Source organism: Liolophura sinensis, chromosome 9 (assembly GCF_032854445.1).
Source record: "Liolophura sinensis isolate JHLJ2023 chromosome 9, CUHK_Ljap_v2, whole genome shotgun sequence".
Lineage (NCBI taxonomy): Eukaryota > Metazoa > Mollusca > Polyplacophora > Chitonida > Chitonidae > Liolophura > Liolophura sinensis.
In genome coordinates, this window is record NC_088303.1 from 7,972,403 (window position 1) to 7,987,768 (window position 15,366).

The 15,366-nt window shown below is 39.4% G+C and overlaps 1 protein-coding gene across 1 annotated transcript; it reads right to left on the reverse strand.

The window, feature by feature from the left end:
* Window positions 1-1,165: 1,165 nt before the first annotated feature.
* Window positions 1,166-15,236, reverse strand: LOC135475124 (kelch domain-containing protein 4-like). Its single transcript, XM_064754879.1, has 12 exons — window positions 14,979-15,236; window positions 13,749-13,840; window positions 12,613-12,691; window positions 11,045-11,143; window positions 10,312-10,448; window positions 9,466-9,558; window positions 8,523-8,749; window positions 7,486-7,634; window positions 6,650-6,741; window positions 5,243-5,768; window positions 3,002-3,092; window positions 1,166-1,994 (listed from the first exon to the last, which is right to left on the reverse strand). The coding sequence occupies exons 1-12, from the start codon at window positions 15,090-15,092 to the stop codon at window positions 1,783-1,785; spliced, it is 1,911 nt and encodes a 636-aa protein (XP_064610949.1). The 5' UTR covers window positions 15,093-15,236; the 3' UTR covers window positions 1,166-1,782.
* Window positions 15,237-15,366: the final 130 nt, after the last annotated feature.

Below are 15,366 nucleotides of genomic sequence, written 5' to 3' on the forward strand. Positions count from 1 at the left end.
ACTTTCGGAATAAATCATCAAAAGACAATTTTGCATTTCAGGGGTCAACCAAAATGGACGTTCCACGTCAATGATCGCAAGGTCAATTGCCAAATAACGTTCGACATAAATTATAAAAACACCACGGAAGGATATAAAGTTGATGCAAATTCAGAAAAGCAGTCAACAGTTTTAAAGGATCTTGGAAGGATGAGTGAATGAAATCAGTATCCAAATTGTGTACTTTGCTTGTTTTTAATTTTTCCATAATCAAAGTATTATCTCGGTTGTGCGTTGATTGCAACTGTATCCAACGTGGCGATCTACTTCAGCGCTACTGAGATACATATTTTATTATCGACTAGTGTCATGTATGAGCCATGATGGTGAACGATGACAAGTGTCAGATTTATATGAGAGGAAAGGAAGGCCCTTTACCTGGTAAACACCAGGACTTCAGGCTGCAAACCATAACGAGCGCGGGAGTATTTCGAACAATCGACTCCATATTGGCCAAGTAACAATTACCTTGTTATTGCAGCTTACTTTGATGAGATGGTTTCGAATTCGAATCCAACTCACGTCAGATCCTGTTTTTTTAAGTTTCTTAAATAATGAGGTTTCCTGGTTTCTGGTCGGCTTCCTTATTTGCCTTATTTCTGCGGACACAATGATTTCATATGCTGCTAAGGAAGGAAAAGCACCCAAGCGATAGCGATGGAATAATTTTCAGTTTTTAATTAAATACCGTGCAGCCTAACTTGTGGTCGTTTTTTTCATTCAGTGGGAGATCCCAATGATTTTCTGAAACTTGCAACTAGCCTTTATGAGAGCCGGGAATTCAGTTGAATTTCTGTGCTGTGTTAAGGGATAAAAACTATACTTTATAAAATTGTCAAGTTTGGTAATTCCCTCCGGCGGTGCTTGGCATACACTGTATAAAAGTTTTACCAAAAACTGGCCAGCCCGGTGTCAGTACACTGTAACCAGATGGACTGTCGATTTCGACATTTTTGACATGCTAATTCAGTGAGGAAACACGATAAAAGTCAGCATTGTGACTTGGTGAGGTTATGACCTGAAAAATGTTAAAAACACCTTGGAATCCAAGAAAAAGAAAGAAAGAACGGGACAACAATCTTTTTCTTCATACGTCGTGTGAAGCGAAGTGTGAACAAGGGTAGTTTTAATGGTAGTTTACATGTAGCTACTCTGAGCCACCAACATCATTAACAGTTAAAAACAAGTGACAAAATACACAGCCCGTGAAGTTTTGGTGGGAGATAATTAGAACCCATTATACTTCATGCAAGACTACATGAAAGGTTATTGAAGCTATGTACACTGCTTACTGCCATCAAGGTCTCCAAGAAAACTGCAGGCAGGGCAACCTCGACAATGCCATGCCTGGGGACAAGGCTGAACCAACGGCCTGTGAGTCCTAATGGTGATGCCACGACATAGTACCAGTTTAAACAGGCTAGCCGTAACACTCACCAAAAATTTTTTTTTTATCACACTATGCAATCTTGCCGGCAATGCAGGCAATATCAAATGATTTCACACTGAGAAATCCAAATTATTCAAGGATATCTTCTTTCACTGCATCCTTTCATACAATACATAGTTAAGGGCAATACCTTAACAGGTGTCAAGTCCAAGTAACACGGACCAACACAGAGGAAGTGCATTTTAAGTTTGCAATTGTAAGCACCAGAGTAAGACCACATTCTACTTTCAATGTTACTGGTTGCTTGCTGCAAGTAAATTAATAAAAAAAATAACAAGAAACATGAATGTTATTTATGCAGTCAGTTTCTTCATATAACTCTGACATAAATCCAAAGCCAGCTGCTTGCGGTGCTTCAAATTCAAGTCTAGTTTTTCTGCATCTGAGAATAGCTGAGCTTGTTCCAGCCAGTATTGTTCAGTCCGCGAGAAATATGTGGCCAGCGGTTCTCCAGTGTCTGGTGGAATAGCTTCTTCAAATGTTAATTCCATGTCCCCATCTGATTCTGATAACAACAGAAAAATAGAAGTATTTCAATAAATTATCATCTATCTACATCCTTACCTATGACATAGAGAATATCACGACCACGCCTTCAAAAAAAAAAAACCAAGAGATCAGTGCCAATTACCAAATAAAATCAGTGTGGATGCACTGAGAGATGTTATGATTGTGTATGTATGTATGCTTTGGGTTTTACCTTCTTTTTCATATGACCAGAAGGAGTAATTAGGTGAGTACATATACTGTGTCTTCTTGTAGCAAAGTTAGGCCATGCCACTAAAGTGCTGCTGCCACTGAAGTATCATGCTGAAAACACCAGACGCGATGTCCCACCCAGTCAAACTACACTGACACTGGGACAACCAGTCCTAGAGCCGACTTTACATAGCCCTTTCAAAAGTTAAAATTGTTCAATGCTCAGTTTTTAGTACATGATGCTGAAATTTTGACACATTTGTCTTTAGACAACACTGATGCAGGGTACAAAATTTTAAAGACCTAAAAATGAGCTCTGAGATAAACTTTTCGCATAAACTTTCAAATTTTGTCAGAAAAGGTTTTGTGAAATCGGCCCTGGACCCCTTTATGATTGTGTAATAACATCACTGTGTGTACACTGTGAAGTTGTGATATGATAGTGAAATGCCACTGTGAGGTTTGATGTGATTGTGAAATGCCACTGTGAAGTCTGATGTCACTGTGAAATTTGATGTAATAGTGAAATGACATGCTGAAGTCTGATGTGATGGTGTAATAACCTTGCAGTGTAATGGTCAACGTAAATGTGAAATAACATTGTAAGGTTTGAAGACCGACAGGAGTTGATTTACTACACTATAGATGTTCTTCAAATCAACTGCAAGTTTTCTGTCAATTGTCCCATTTTTTGTTAACAGTGTGCCCTTTACCCCACTTCATGTCCCAACAGGCAGCTGCTTTCAACAGAGTTATAATAATATTAGCATAAACAGCACTGAAACACCTTGACATCTGCCAATGAAATCTTACCATCATCACTTTCTTCACTTTCTCCAGGCACACCCTCCATAGCCTTAGCTCCACCTCCCTCTTCATCTGATGAGTCAGATTCTTCCCACACCTGTAAAATGTAATAAATAATAGTGAGATCATTAGATTAATTTATTTATTTATCTGACTGGTGTTTTACAGCATACTCAAGCATATTTCACTTTATACGACAGGGCAGCTGTCGAATGGGCAGAGTCAGTTGGGAAACCCTTGACCATTCGCAGGTTGCTGGGAGACCTTCCCACGTACGGCCGGAGAGGAAGACAGCATGAGCTGGACTTGAACTCATGGCAACCGCTGCTCTAGCATGCTAACCAACTGAGCCATGGAGGCCTCCCCCCGCTCCCGTTATACTAATATAATAACATGTATGAACATGTAAACTGTTACATGTACGAACATGTAAAATGCTACATGTACGAACATCTAAACTGCTACATGTATGAACATCTAAACTGTAAACTGCTACATGTACGAACATATAAACTGCAACATGTATGAACACGTAAACTGCTACATGTATGAACATCTAAACTGCTACCTGTAGAAACATGTAAACTGTACATGTATGAACATGTCAACTGCTACATGTATGAAGATGTAAACTGCAACATGTATGAACATGTAAACTGCAACATGTGCAAACATGTAAACTGCAACATGTACAAACATGTAAACTGCTAAACGTACGAACACGTATGAACATGTAAACTGCTACATTTTTGAACATGTAAACTGCTACAAGTATGAACCAACATGTATGAGCGTGTAAACTGCTACTTGTATGAACATGTAAACTGCAACATGTTTGAACATGTAAACTGCAACATGCACGAACATGTAAACTGCAACATTTGCAAACATGTAAACTGCTACATGTATGAACATGTAAACTGCTACACATATGAACATGTACGAACATGTAAACTGCTACATGTATGAACATGTAAACTGCTACACGTACAAACATGTAAACTGCTACATGTATGAACATGTAAACTGCAATATGTACAAACATGTACACAAGTAAACTGCAACATGTATGAACATATAAATTACAACATGTATGAACATGTAAACTGCAACATGTACAAACATGTAAACTGCTACATGTACGAACGTGTAAACTGCAACATGTGCAAACATATAAACATGTTAACTGCAACATGTATGAAGATGTAAACTGCAACATGTACAATCATGTAAACTGCTACATGTGCGAACATGTAAACTGCAACATGTTTGAACATGTATGAACATGTAAACTGCTACATGTATGAACATGTAAACTGCTACATGTATGAACCAACATGTATGAACATGTAAATTACTACATGTATGAACATGTAAAGTGCTACATTTATGAACATGTAAACTGTACATGTACAAACATGTAAACTGCTAAAAGTATGAACATGTAAACCCATGACCATCCGCAGGTTGCTGGAAGATATTCCCACATGAGCCTGGAGAGGAAGCGAGTATGGCTACATTTGAGCTTCTGCATTGATGGCAGTAATCTAAATGTAGTCAGTGAAAGCGGTGTTACAGAAATATTTGACAGTTGTATAACACTGCCATTATCCACAGCTTCATCTGATGACACAGTGTATAGCATTAACTGGCCGCAAATATTTCACTGGCATGAAACACTTTCTGATTCCTTAAACACTATATTTCTTGATGACTTTCATAGTACTTTGGTTGATGAGTGAACTGAAAAAATACATTGTTACATTGAGTACTACAAAGTAATACTGTACAACACCTAAAATTTTGTTGATGACTTAATTACTCATATTAATTATGTCATCATGCCTGATTCTTAGAGCTCAACTGATCTTAGAAAGGTCACAGCAAACTTCATTTTAAAATCTGATGCAGTTGTCTTAAAAGTTTGTTTTGAGACACATTTGAGACCAAAATTATTATTATGGTAATAATTTTTCAGTCAGCCCTGTTCCTTTTCCATCCGTCACAAATTTACCACAAATACTACTTCAAACGAGTATTTCCATGTCCAAATGGGCCCCAGATTTATTGACAATGTACTGCGAGCCTGGGCATTTTTCAGGTAACTGTATCAGTATTTTTTTTTACTTCAGAGAACAATATTCTCCCACATAATATCAGAGCAATCTCATACAGGGTTTTACTGTATACAGGGTGTGGGTATATTTGTGAGGACTGGAGCCTACATGTAGTTTGGCTGACTCTTACCTGTTCCTTAATATCCTGCTCTATCAGTATCTTCCACTCATCCAGACGATGGGTGTCTAATGAGTACATGTCGGACAAAGTCACCTGTTTGTCTCCTTCCTCATATATCCCCCCGTACATGTACAATACACCGTTCTTCACTGCTAACAGAGCATTCATGCGTGCACTTGGCGTGAAAACATCCACATCCATATCTGAGGCAGTCCTCTTAATATCAGCCACACTTTCTTCCCCTGCATTTGTACTGCTTCCAGTTCCAAGAGTGACTTTAAACACACCGTCATCAAACGTTGTCTCTCTTCCATCCGCTGGAATTCTTTCCTGACATGTGTCCAAAGTTTCTGAGGGATTACCCTCTTCACTAGCGATATTCAAGTTCTCAATGCCCTCCTCTGGAACCTGCATATTGACCTCGTCTTCGCTATCCACTTCTTCATACTCTTCTGCACCATCATCTTCTACCATGCCTGCCTTTTCCTCTTTCACTTTCCTTCTTTTTTTCTTTACTGTAACCTCTTTCTTTCCCCTTATCAAAAGAAGAACATTTTAAATGCATATACACTTTGCTCTGTCTTTACAAGTTTCATTTTCTTTGATTTGTTTGTATTTCCTTCCTTCTTTGTTTTTTTTTTTTGTTTTTTTGAAACTTGAAAGGACACATGCTTGGTTTTTATTTCGTCAAAAGTATATAATGTGTCCTAAGATATAAAACTACAAAAGAATTTAGCAGATTTCTACTTGGGGCTTTAAAATGGCTTTAAAATGGCTTTAAAGCACAGTTATCGTAAGACCCCAGCAGTCCAGCTAGAAATTAAGTAGCCTGTGTCAACTGTGAAAAATGGCAAAACAACATTGTTGAGGAAGGAGGGGGGAGGGGTAGTTCCCAATACCTTCAGTGATGACGTCTTTTCCAAATATTTCAGACCACTGACAGAAAATATATATAAAATAGATGGATTATTATGAAATATAACATAGGCCTGAAAATAGACATTTTTTCTCATTTTTTGGCATACTTTTCTTCATGTTTCTTAAAATCATTCTCTTTATTTTGTATTATGTTTTCATGTATCTGTTATTCTCTTTATGCAAACCACCAGGCAAATAAGTTCATAAAAGCTGAAGGAAAGCACTTCACCTATCCTACAAATTATAAACTTATGTGTGTACTTGGCATAAAGCTAGATCCAATCCATGTACAGATGTAATCAGGTGTGATATCCATGTACATAAAAGATCAAAATGAATTAATCTTCGAGATTTTGCATTACATCTACATGAACAACTTTTTACATTTTCCAGATATCAGGTTAGTGGTTTCCTGTGTGGTCCTTCTTTGTTTCAGTATAACACTCACGACAGAAGATAAACTGCAATGAAAGTTCTTAATCAAACAGAAAAACTCACCTGAGCACACCGTCAAACCATTTTCCCTTGCCTATGTCCACACAGTAAAGTTCATCATAAAATACTCCTTGCAGATCCTCATCGCCGTCTTCCTACAACAACAACACCAACAATTTCACACATTTTTCAGTCATGACGAGAAAAGAAATACACGAGTTTTCCCTATAAACAGGCAGAGAAAACACACCTGGAAGCTGCAGATAACTGTCACCATTCAGCAGGAATTGTTGTACCTGCCTTCAAAATTCACCCCCCCAAAAGTGTCTTAATGACAATAAGCGTCCAATAATGCTTGTGCGATTGTTTATGGCGTCTAATGTTTGCTGATATCACCAATATGGCGCACATATCTGTACATCAAATGTGAGGACAATTGGCCCACCATCACATAGCCTAAAATGACCTAAAAATTTTTTTCAGAAAGTTATAAGTATTATATAAATATAAGTTTTGGTGCTGGAACTTACAATTTTCCAGTATTTATTTATTTATTTATTTATTTATTTGATAGGTGTTTTACACCGTACTCAAGAATATTTCACTTATACGACGACAGCCAGCATTATGGTAGGTGAAACCCACGACCATCCGCAGGTTGGTGTCAGACCTTCTCAAGTACGGCCGGAGAGGACAATTTTCCAGTAGAATATCATACTATATTCCAAGTTAACCTGAAAACACCTTCCTAAAATCAACAGAACTCTCAAAATCACAAAAGTTATTAAAGGACGAATTTTATGGTCATTTAGGGGTAAGTGAAAAATTCTCGAGTATCGGTATGGTGTCAAATAAGAATCAATGAATAACATAAAAAAGAAAGGAGGAAAATGTCTCACTTCATCATGAACACCTCCATAAGCCAGTGCCCTGTTCCCAGAGATGACAGCCCAGCTCATTCCACAGCGAGGCGAGGGGCGAGCACCAGACTGGCTCACAGCTTGCCACTTCCACTTGGCCGGCAGCAAATCGTCCTGTGTTTTTCTGCCTGCAGTTGCATTATGCACAAAAGACAGAATTCATTATTGACAAGTAAAAAACATTTTTGTTTTTCATACAATCATGCGCTAATTAAGACATTTGGTTCTTTCACTGATACTGTATTTCACCTAAATATTTCAGGTAGCACAATTTGCTTGGTTCTGATTGATTGACTGATTCATTTATACTGCCATTTTAGGGGTGTCTGTGAAGTGCAGAAAAATAGTGTGGCATCAAAAGTGTGATTTCAAAGGCTTTATATGCTTCTAAAGATGTATTTTTAACTGGCAAACATTAGGTGAAATATCATATTATGTGTGCATCAACATGAGCAACCTGAACCGTGGCAAAGCTTTATCTTTTACACCATTTTCTGGTAAATTACCACCTGTAAAATGTTAGCAGGTTCTAAAATTTTTCCTGTCCTGTCAAAATAATTTACACTAACACTAAAGTTGCAACAAAACAGGAGTATTTTTCTGCCAAGATTGATGAGCGAAACTGTTCTGAGAAATGTTTACAACAGATATATGCACACACATCAGGACCTATCCCAGCTATCAAACATGCATTATTTCATTTCAACAATTTTGGTCAAGTCCAACATTTAAACGAATGGAATTTATCAGTCTACCAGACAAAAAATGCTTCTATTGAATTTCAGCTTGGCTTCCTAATGGAATGACGCCATGTGAGAGAAAACACAAATATTATCATCACAGATTTTTGAAGTCTTCTTTTGTTTTTATTTGAAGGTAATATATTTCATTTTTTTTCTTGTTTGTTTGTTTCTTTGCAATGGATGACTCATTCCACTGCAGGCTGCCATGATGTAGGTAATATCCAGTCTCACACCCGACAGGACAGGTTTAGTTAGCTTCTGGTAACAACTGACCTTCAGGCATTAGGCAGAAGAGGTCAGAATGCACGATACCCTTATCCACGTCTTTCTTCACCTTCTCTTTACTGTAACCACCTAACACGTACATTCTCCGCAGCTCTGGGAGGACGGCCATCTGACAGGCAGAGCGAGGGGAGGGGCCTACCCCTGACACGTCAAGCTTAGTCCAGGAGTATGTGTCCAGGCTGAACATGTACACGTCACTGAAGTACTTGTAATCCCTGGGGAGAGAGAACGAATGAATGCTTGGGGCTTAACGCCGTACTTAACAATTTTTAACTCATATGATGACGAGGAGTATATGATGATTAGATGTGTGTATATATACTGCGTATTCTTGTAGCAGGATGAGTCCATGCTGCCAAAGTGCTGCCGTCACTGAAGTCTCATGCTGAAGACACCTGACATGAGGCCCCACACAGTCACATTATACTGACACTGGGCTAACCAGTCCTGTTTCTTTGCTCTAGCCTCTCAGTGCTGAGCAAGAAGTAGCATTTTTAAAATCTTTCGTATAACCCAGCTCTCCCGACTTCGAGACGGACGTTCTCACAATTAGGCCACCGAACATAAAACTTAATGCTGCACAGATATCAGACTATTGGTCCTTATGTGACAAAAGTATTGAGGAATTCTCTTTCGAATTTTTTTATTGTATGCCTATTCAACCATTCACATGTACAACTTTTTATGTACATGTAAGGTCTAGAATCTTGGTCCCGTCACGTGATGCTTTACAGCAACACTAAAACTGCTACAAAACAGGAGTCTTCTTCCACCCAGCTTCATGAGCAGAGCAATCCTGACAAATGTCTATAACTGCTATTCAGATAAGCACATATTCCACCAATCAAACATTATTTCATTTCAACACATTATTTGTGCCACATTTAATTGTGCTACAAACTAATTTTTATTCCAATTATATGTGTCCTACCGAATATTGTCATGGAAACCACCAAAGACAAAAAGATGTTTCTTCAAGCTGACCATACGATGTCCACTACGAGAGGATGGACCTCCAGGAGAACTGGTATATGAAAAAAAAACAAACAAAAAATATTCATACAATCAATGCAAAATAAACATCAAACAAATTAGAAACTGGAAGGCACTCATGGAGTGCTAATCACTTATGACAAAAGGACAAAAGATGTAACTTAATATCTTAATAATGCAGAATCAGTTTTTAAAAAATCTTGGATCTGGATTCAGATTACTGGTGAAATGTCATGCATTTGTAATCTGTGCACAAAATGTCTTTAACTCAAGACCAACCTGTGCGCAAATGTTGTGGACTGGTCCTCAGCCCAAGACCGACACGTGCACCAAATGTTGTGAACTGGTCCTCAGCCCAAGACCAACCTGTGGACAAATGTTGTGGACTGGTCCTCAGCCTAAGACCAACCTGTGCCCAAATACTGTGGCCCGGACCTTAGTCCAGGACCAAATGTCTTTAAAATCTGTGCACTAACTTTTCACTTTAAGTTGCTGACAGATAGAGAGGCAAGAAAATAACTGCTGACAGACATATACCTTGATACCTCTATGGTGCTATGTTCATGATAATAATGAGCACAGTATCAATGTCTTACACATTATGGCCCTTAGCTGTAAAGGAAGAAATACCAACGTGAATAAAACACTTAAAAGGTACACACTTCTTCCTCAACCTAACTGCTATGATATGAACTACTAGGGCCTGGACTTCAGTATACTAAACGCACTGGAAAGTCCTGTAACAAGCAAAACTCTGAACCTGATATTAGTCTGAAGGACTCACTTGACTTTCTCCCATCGCTTCTCTCTCAAATGGAACACCCACAGGTCTTTGTAGTGATAGAACTGTGACTGGGTGGGGCTAGAGAACTCTCCTCCAAACACCCACAACTGACCCCCTCCTTGGCTCAAACCCACTGCCTGAAAAGGAAAATATTAATTTGGAAACAAGGACTTCAAAATGATCAAAAATGAGTGGCTGACTATTGTTATCATATCTTTAGCTGAAGACAAAGTGGCAGAAGTCTGAACCAAACCACATCAAGTCAACCTCTTGCAGATTTTCTTTAAATATTCATCACAAATCTAAGAGCCCAGACAATGAAAATTAGGAAGAAAGTTAGACATACTGTCTTCTGACAGCTATACATTACTTTCATCAATTCCGTTGAGTCAACCACAGACAACTTGATTGTTTATTTATGTGACATTTTCATATACAAAGCCAGTCTTGTGGTTGGCGGAAACAGGAGTGCTATAGATAAACCACCAACCTTTGGCCAGTTACTGGCAAACTTTTCGATCCAGCCATGATCCACACACATTATAGTCATAATATATATGAACAATATCCACAATGCACCTGTATTATATCCATAATCTATTGTAGCATTGTAGCCATAATGTACATACATTACATAATACATCAAAAATGTACATGCATTTCAGTTATAATGTACATGCATTACAACCATCATCAAGCATGTGTACTGAAGACAAAACGATCAATAACAAACCTGGTGAGAACTTCTCGGCGGAGGGGCATTTGGAGCTGTCATCTTCAGCCACTCATTCTTCTTTATATTATAAAATAGCAGGTCATTGTACATGTGCATCTGCAAAATCAAATAACATACTTGTAATACATGTCTCCTGGATCAGATGGGGAAAGTGATTACAAAATGCCATGTCATGCAGAAGTTAAGGATAGATTGAAGACAGCACATTGAACACCAAAGTGTGCAGGTTATGTCAACATATAGGGCCACATTTCTACATAAACATACATCTAGACCCATGGAGCTGGCTGTCCAGCCCATGCTTGCATACAGGGCTACATTTCTACATAAACATAGCCCCACAGAACTAGCTGTCCAGCCAATGCTTGCATATAGGGCTACATTTCTACAGAAACATACACGCAGACCCATGGAGCTGGCTGTTCAGCCAATGCTTGCATATAGGGCTACATGTCTGTAGACATAAACATACATGTAGCCCCACAGAGCTAGCTGTTCAGCCAATGCTTGCATATAGGACTACATGTCTGTAGACATAAACATACATGTAGCCCCACAAAGCTAGCTGTTCAGCCAATGCTTGCATATAGGACTACATGTCTGTAGACATAAACATACATGTAGCCCCACAGGACTAGCTGTCCAGCCAATGTTTGCATATAGGGCTACATTTCTACATAAGCATAGTCCCACAGAGCTAGCTGTCCAGCCAATGCTTGCATATAGGGCTACATTTCTGCATAAACATACACGCATGGACCATGGAGCCGGCTGTTCAGCCAATGCTTGAATATAGGGCTACATTTCTACATAAGCATAGTCCCACAGAGCTAGCTGTCCAGCCAATGCTTGCATATAGGGCTACATTTCTACATAAACATACACGCAGACCCATGGAGCTGACTGTTCAGCCAATGCTTGAATATAGGGCTACATTTCTACATAAGCATAGTCCCACAGAGCTAGCTGTCCAGCCAATGCTTGCATATAGGGCCACATTTCTACATAAACATACATGTAGACCCATGGAGCTGACTGTTCAGCCAATGCTTGAATATAGGGCTACATTTCTACATAAGCATAGTCCCACAGAGCTAGCTGTCCAGCCAATGCTTGCATATAGGGCCACATTTCTACATAAACATACACGCAGACCCATGGAGCCGGCTGTTCAGCCAATGCTTGAATATAGGGCTACATTTCTACATAAGCATAGCCCCACAGAGCTGGCTGCCCAGCCAATGCTTGCATATAGGGCTACATTTCTACATAAACATACATGTACCCATATGGAGCTGGCTGTTCAGCCAATGCTTGCTTATAGGGCTACTTTTCTATATAAACATACCTGTAGCCTCATGGACCTGGCTGTCCAGCCAATTCTTACAAATAGGGCTACATTTCTACACAAACACAGCCCCACAGAGCCAGTTGTCCAGCCAGTGTTCCAACATAGGGCTATATTTCTATGTGAACATAGCCCCATACAGCTAGCTGTCCACTCAATGCTTGCTCACTAAAAACTAACCAGTTTAACTAGAGAACAAATACCTATAGGTTGTTACCTTGTTCCCAGTGAAGTACTCCCCTCCAAACATAATCAGCTCGTCCTTGTCTGGGTGAGCCGTCAGCGTCATGTTTGATCTAAGAGTGGAAAAATTAATGTATTTAAAAAAAACAGAGTTAAATTTATTTATTTGATTGGTGTTTTATGTTGTACTCAAGAAAATCTCACTTATACAACGTTGGCCATTATGGTGTGAGAAAACTAAGCTATCTCAGGGGGAAACTCACGGCCATCCTCAGGTTGCTGCAAGACCTTCCCACGTATGGCCAGAGAGAAGACAGCATGAGCTGAGCTTGAACTCTTACGCAATTGATTTCTATTTTTATCTCATACTGCAATCCATGCAAAAGTATTAAAAGAAAACCCACTGGTATCATTTTAAAGTTGAGTTCATTACCTGCAGTACGTTTGACGTTACCACCCCTAAAATTTACATTAACACTGCTTTGCCTGTTTGACTGCACTATGGGTATGACAAAGGCTAAGCCAATATCTACTTTCTACAGGCAAGCTAAAAACTGGATGTTTTCAATAACCGTTCCCATTAAGTTTATAAACTAATTAGCAAATTAGCCCAAGGAGAGAAATGAACAGTGAGTGTTAACTCCATCCCCTTGTGACTTTCCCACTAACCATGCTAACAGTTCCTCTGGCAGACACATTGAGTGAGCTTCCACATGTGTATTTGCTTGTGGGACAACATGGGGGTCACAAAACACAGGTGACCGACTTATCAAACAAGTAAGACAAACCAGAAAGATTACTTTGCTTGTGACAAGAACGTATGCATGCTTGGGGTTAACATCATACATTTTTAGTCATATGACAACGAGGGGTCATTAGATGTGTGTACTTATATTGTGTCTTGTGGCGAGTCCATGCTGCCAAAGTGCCGCCACTGAAATATCATGCCAAAGACACTAGGCATGACATCCCACCCAGTCACATTATACTGACGCCACCCGGTCACATTATACTGACATGAGGCCAACCAGTCATGTTTCCTTTCTTGAACCTCCCAGTGCTGAGAGCCAAGGGAGAAGCAGCAAATACCACTGTTAAAGTGTTTGTTATGACCTGACCCGGCTTGTGACAAGAGTGTCAGTAGTCAGTGTTTTCCATAACAGCTTATACCTTGGTGATGGTGGAGCGCATTTTTCTTCAACAACCTGAACTCTCTTCTTATCTTGTTCCTGAAACTCAGCAATGAGCTTTTCAATGTCCTCCTACAAAATGAAAGAAACAAAACAAACTGAAACACAAAATAGCGGTACACTCTGAGTAATATTTTGCTTATTATGACTATTTATTATACCGAACCTGATCTTAGTTCAACAGCTCCACAAACGTGAAAGTTCTTGCCAAGTCTAAATGACAGAAACTTGCATCCTAATTACGAGATGTGAAAGGTATGTGTACAGCAAAAGTCATTTGGTAGACAAAATGTGGATTGACCTAAATGTAATTGTTAAATCATTAATTGTTCTAAAGTTTATTATTCCCCCGGGTTCTGCCCGTTTTCCTCTTGCCATAATACTGGTTTCCTTCCCTACTGTGTGGGGGAAGGTCTGTGGGAAGCCAATGAAGCACCAATACTGCAGATCTTGAACCTTATTTGGTCTCATGCTTATAAGTGCCACTGGCACAAAATACAACTGATTTGGAAATACTAACGGTGCATACAATCCAATAATAGACCCAGGTAGAGAAACGACAGGAAGAGTTGGAGGTTAAAAGATTTCTTGCTTGAATTTTGCACATGTTGTGTGGGGCTGGTCAAAAGTAGTTTCATACCTTTACTTCTTACATATATACATGTGTAAGAGGCCGTATTTGGCATATATACGGTTTAATGGCTGGATTTGAGCAGTGGCCGAGGTGGTTAGTGTGCCAGCGCAGTACCGGTACAATGATCTACACATCCCAGGAACCAATGCAGTCAATGTGAGCCCAAGACAACTTCATGCCACCTTCCTCTCCAGACATACATGGGAAGGTCAGGCAGCAACCTGCTCATGGTTGTTGGGTTTTCCCCGGGCATAAAACACCAATCAAATAAATAATAATCCATTAGTTTTAAGTTATAATTATGTTCAAATACCAAACAAATAAATAAATCGATCGATTAGAACAATTTTAGGGCTAGCCATAGAATTGTGCTACATGTCTGACTTGTAATCGCATGTACAAGGTTGAACACAGAGTTGGTGTGGTAAAGTTTATGTTGATGCTGGGTAGAGCATATGACGTCAGTTCACTGAATAATCCGCCTTTTGGAATGAACATTCGAGAAGTGGGGGGGGGGGGGGGTCATGAGAAGCTTTACTGTTCTATACTACAACTATTTTATTTAGGCCTACTTACCTCCCCTTTCTCAGCAAGTTCCTTCTTGGCTCGCTTGTCAGCTTTCTTCTCCGTTTTCGCCGCTGTTTTCTCTTTACCCTTTCCCTTTTTTTCTGTCTTAGTTTTCTTGCCCATGTTCTGTGAAATCAAATCGTGGATTTTCCACGCAAAAATGACATTACATGGGTTCCAAAAGCAACAAGTTTGACACTCTGCTGATGTTGTTGTTGCTACAGAAGCTGGCACGTGGGTAGATGGGGAAACCTTCTGTTTACTATCGACAGTTCTATATCCGGAGGGATTCCGATTTTTCTCCGGCGGTTCGGATACCGCGATGCACCCGCATGAAGTTTCAACAGTGTTATTTTGATTACCGCCCCTTGACAGATTTGGCAGATAAACCTAGAAC

Bases quoted from the DNA above. Each gene is read 5' to 3' on its own strand.
- LOC135475124 (XM_064754879.1), bottom strand. From the start codon at position 15,092: ATGGGCAAGAAAACTAAGACAGAAAAAAAGGGAAAGGGTAAAGAGAAA. The intron at 10,449-11,044 runs GTTTGTTATTGA...TTTCCTTTTCAG, and splicing joins CGCCGAGAAGTTCTCACCAG to GCAGTGGGTTTGAGCCAAGG. The intron at 1,995-3,001 runs GTAAGATTTCAT...TGTTGTTATCAG, and splicing joins AAGTGAAGAAAGTGATGATG to AATCAGATGGGGACATGGAA.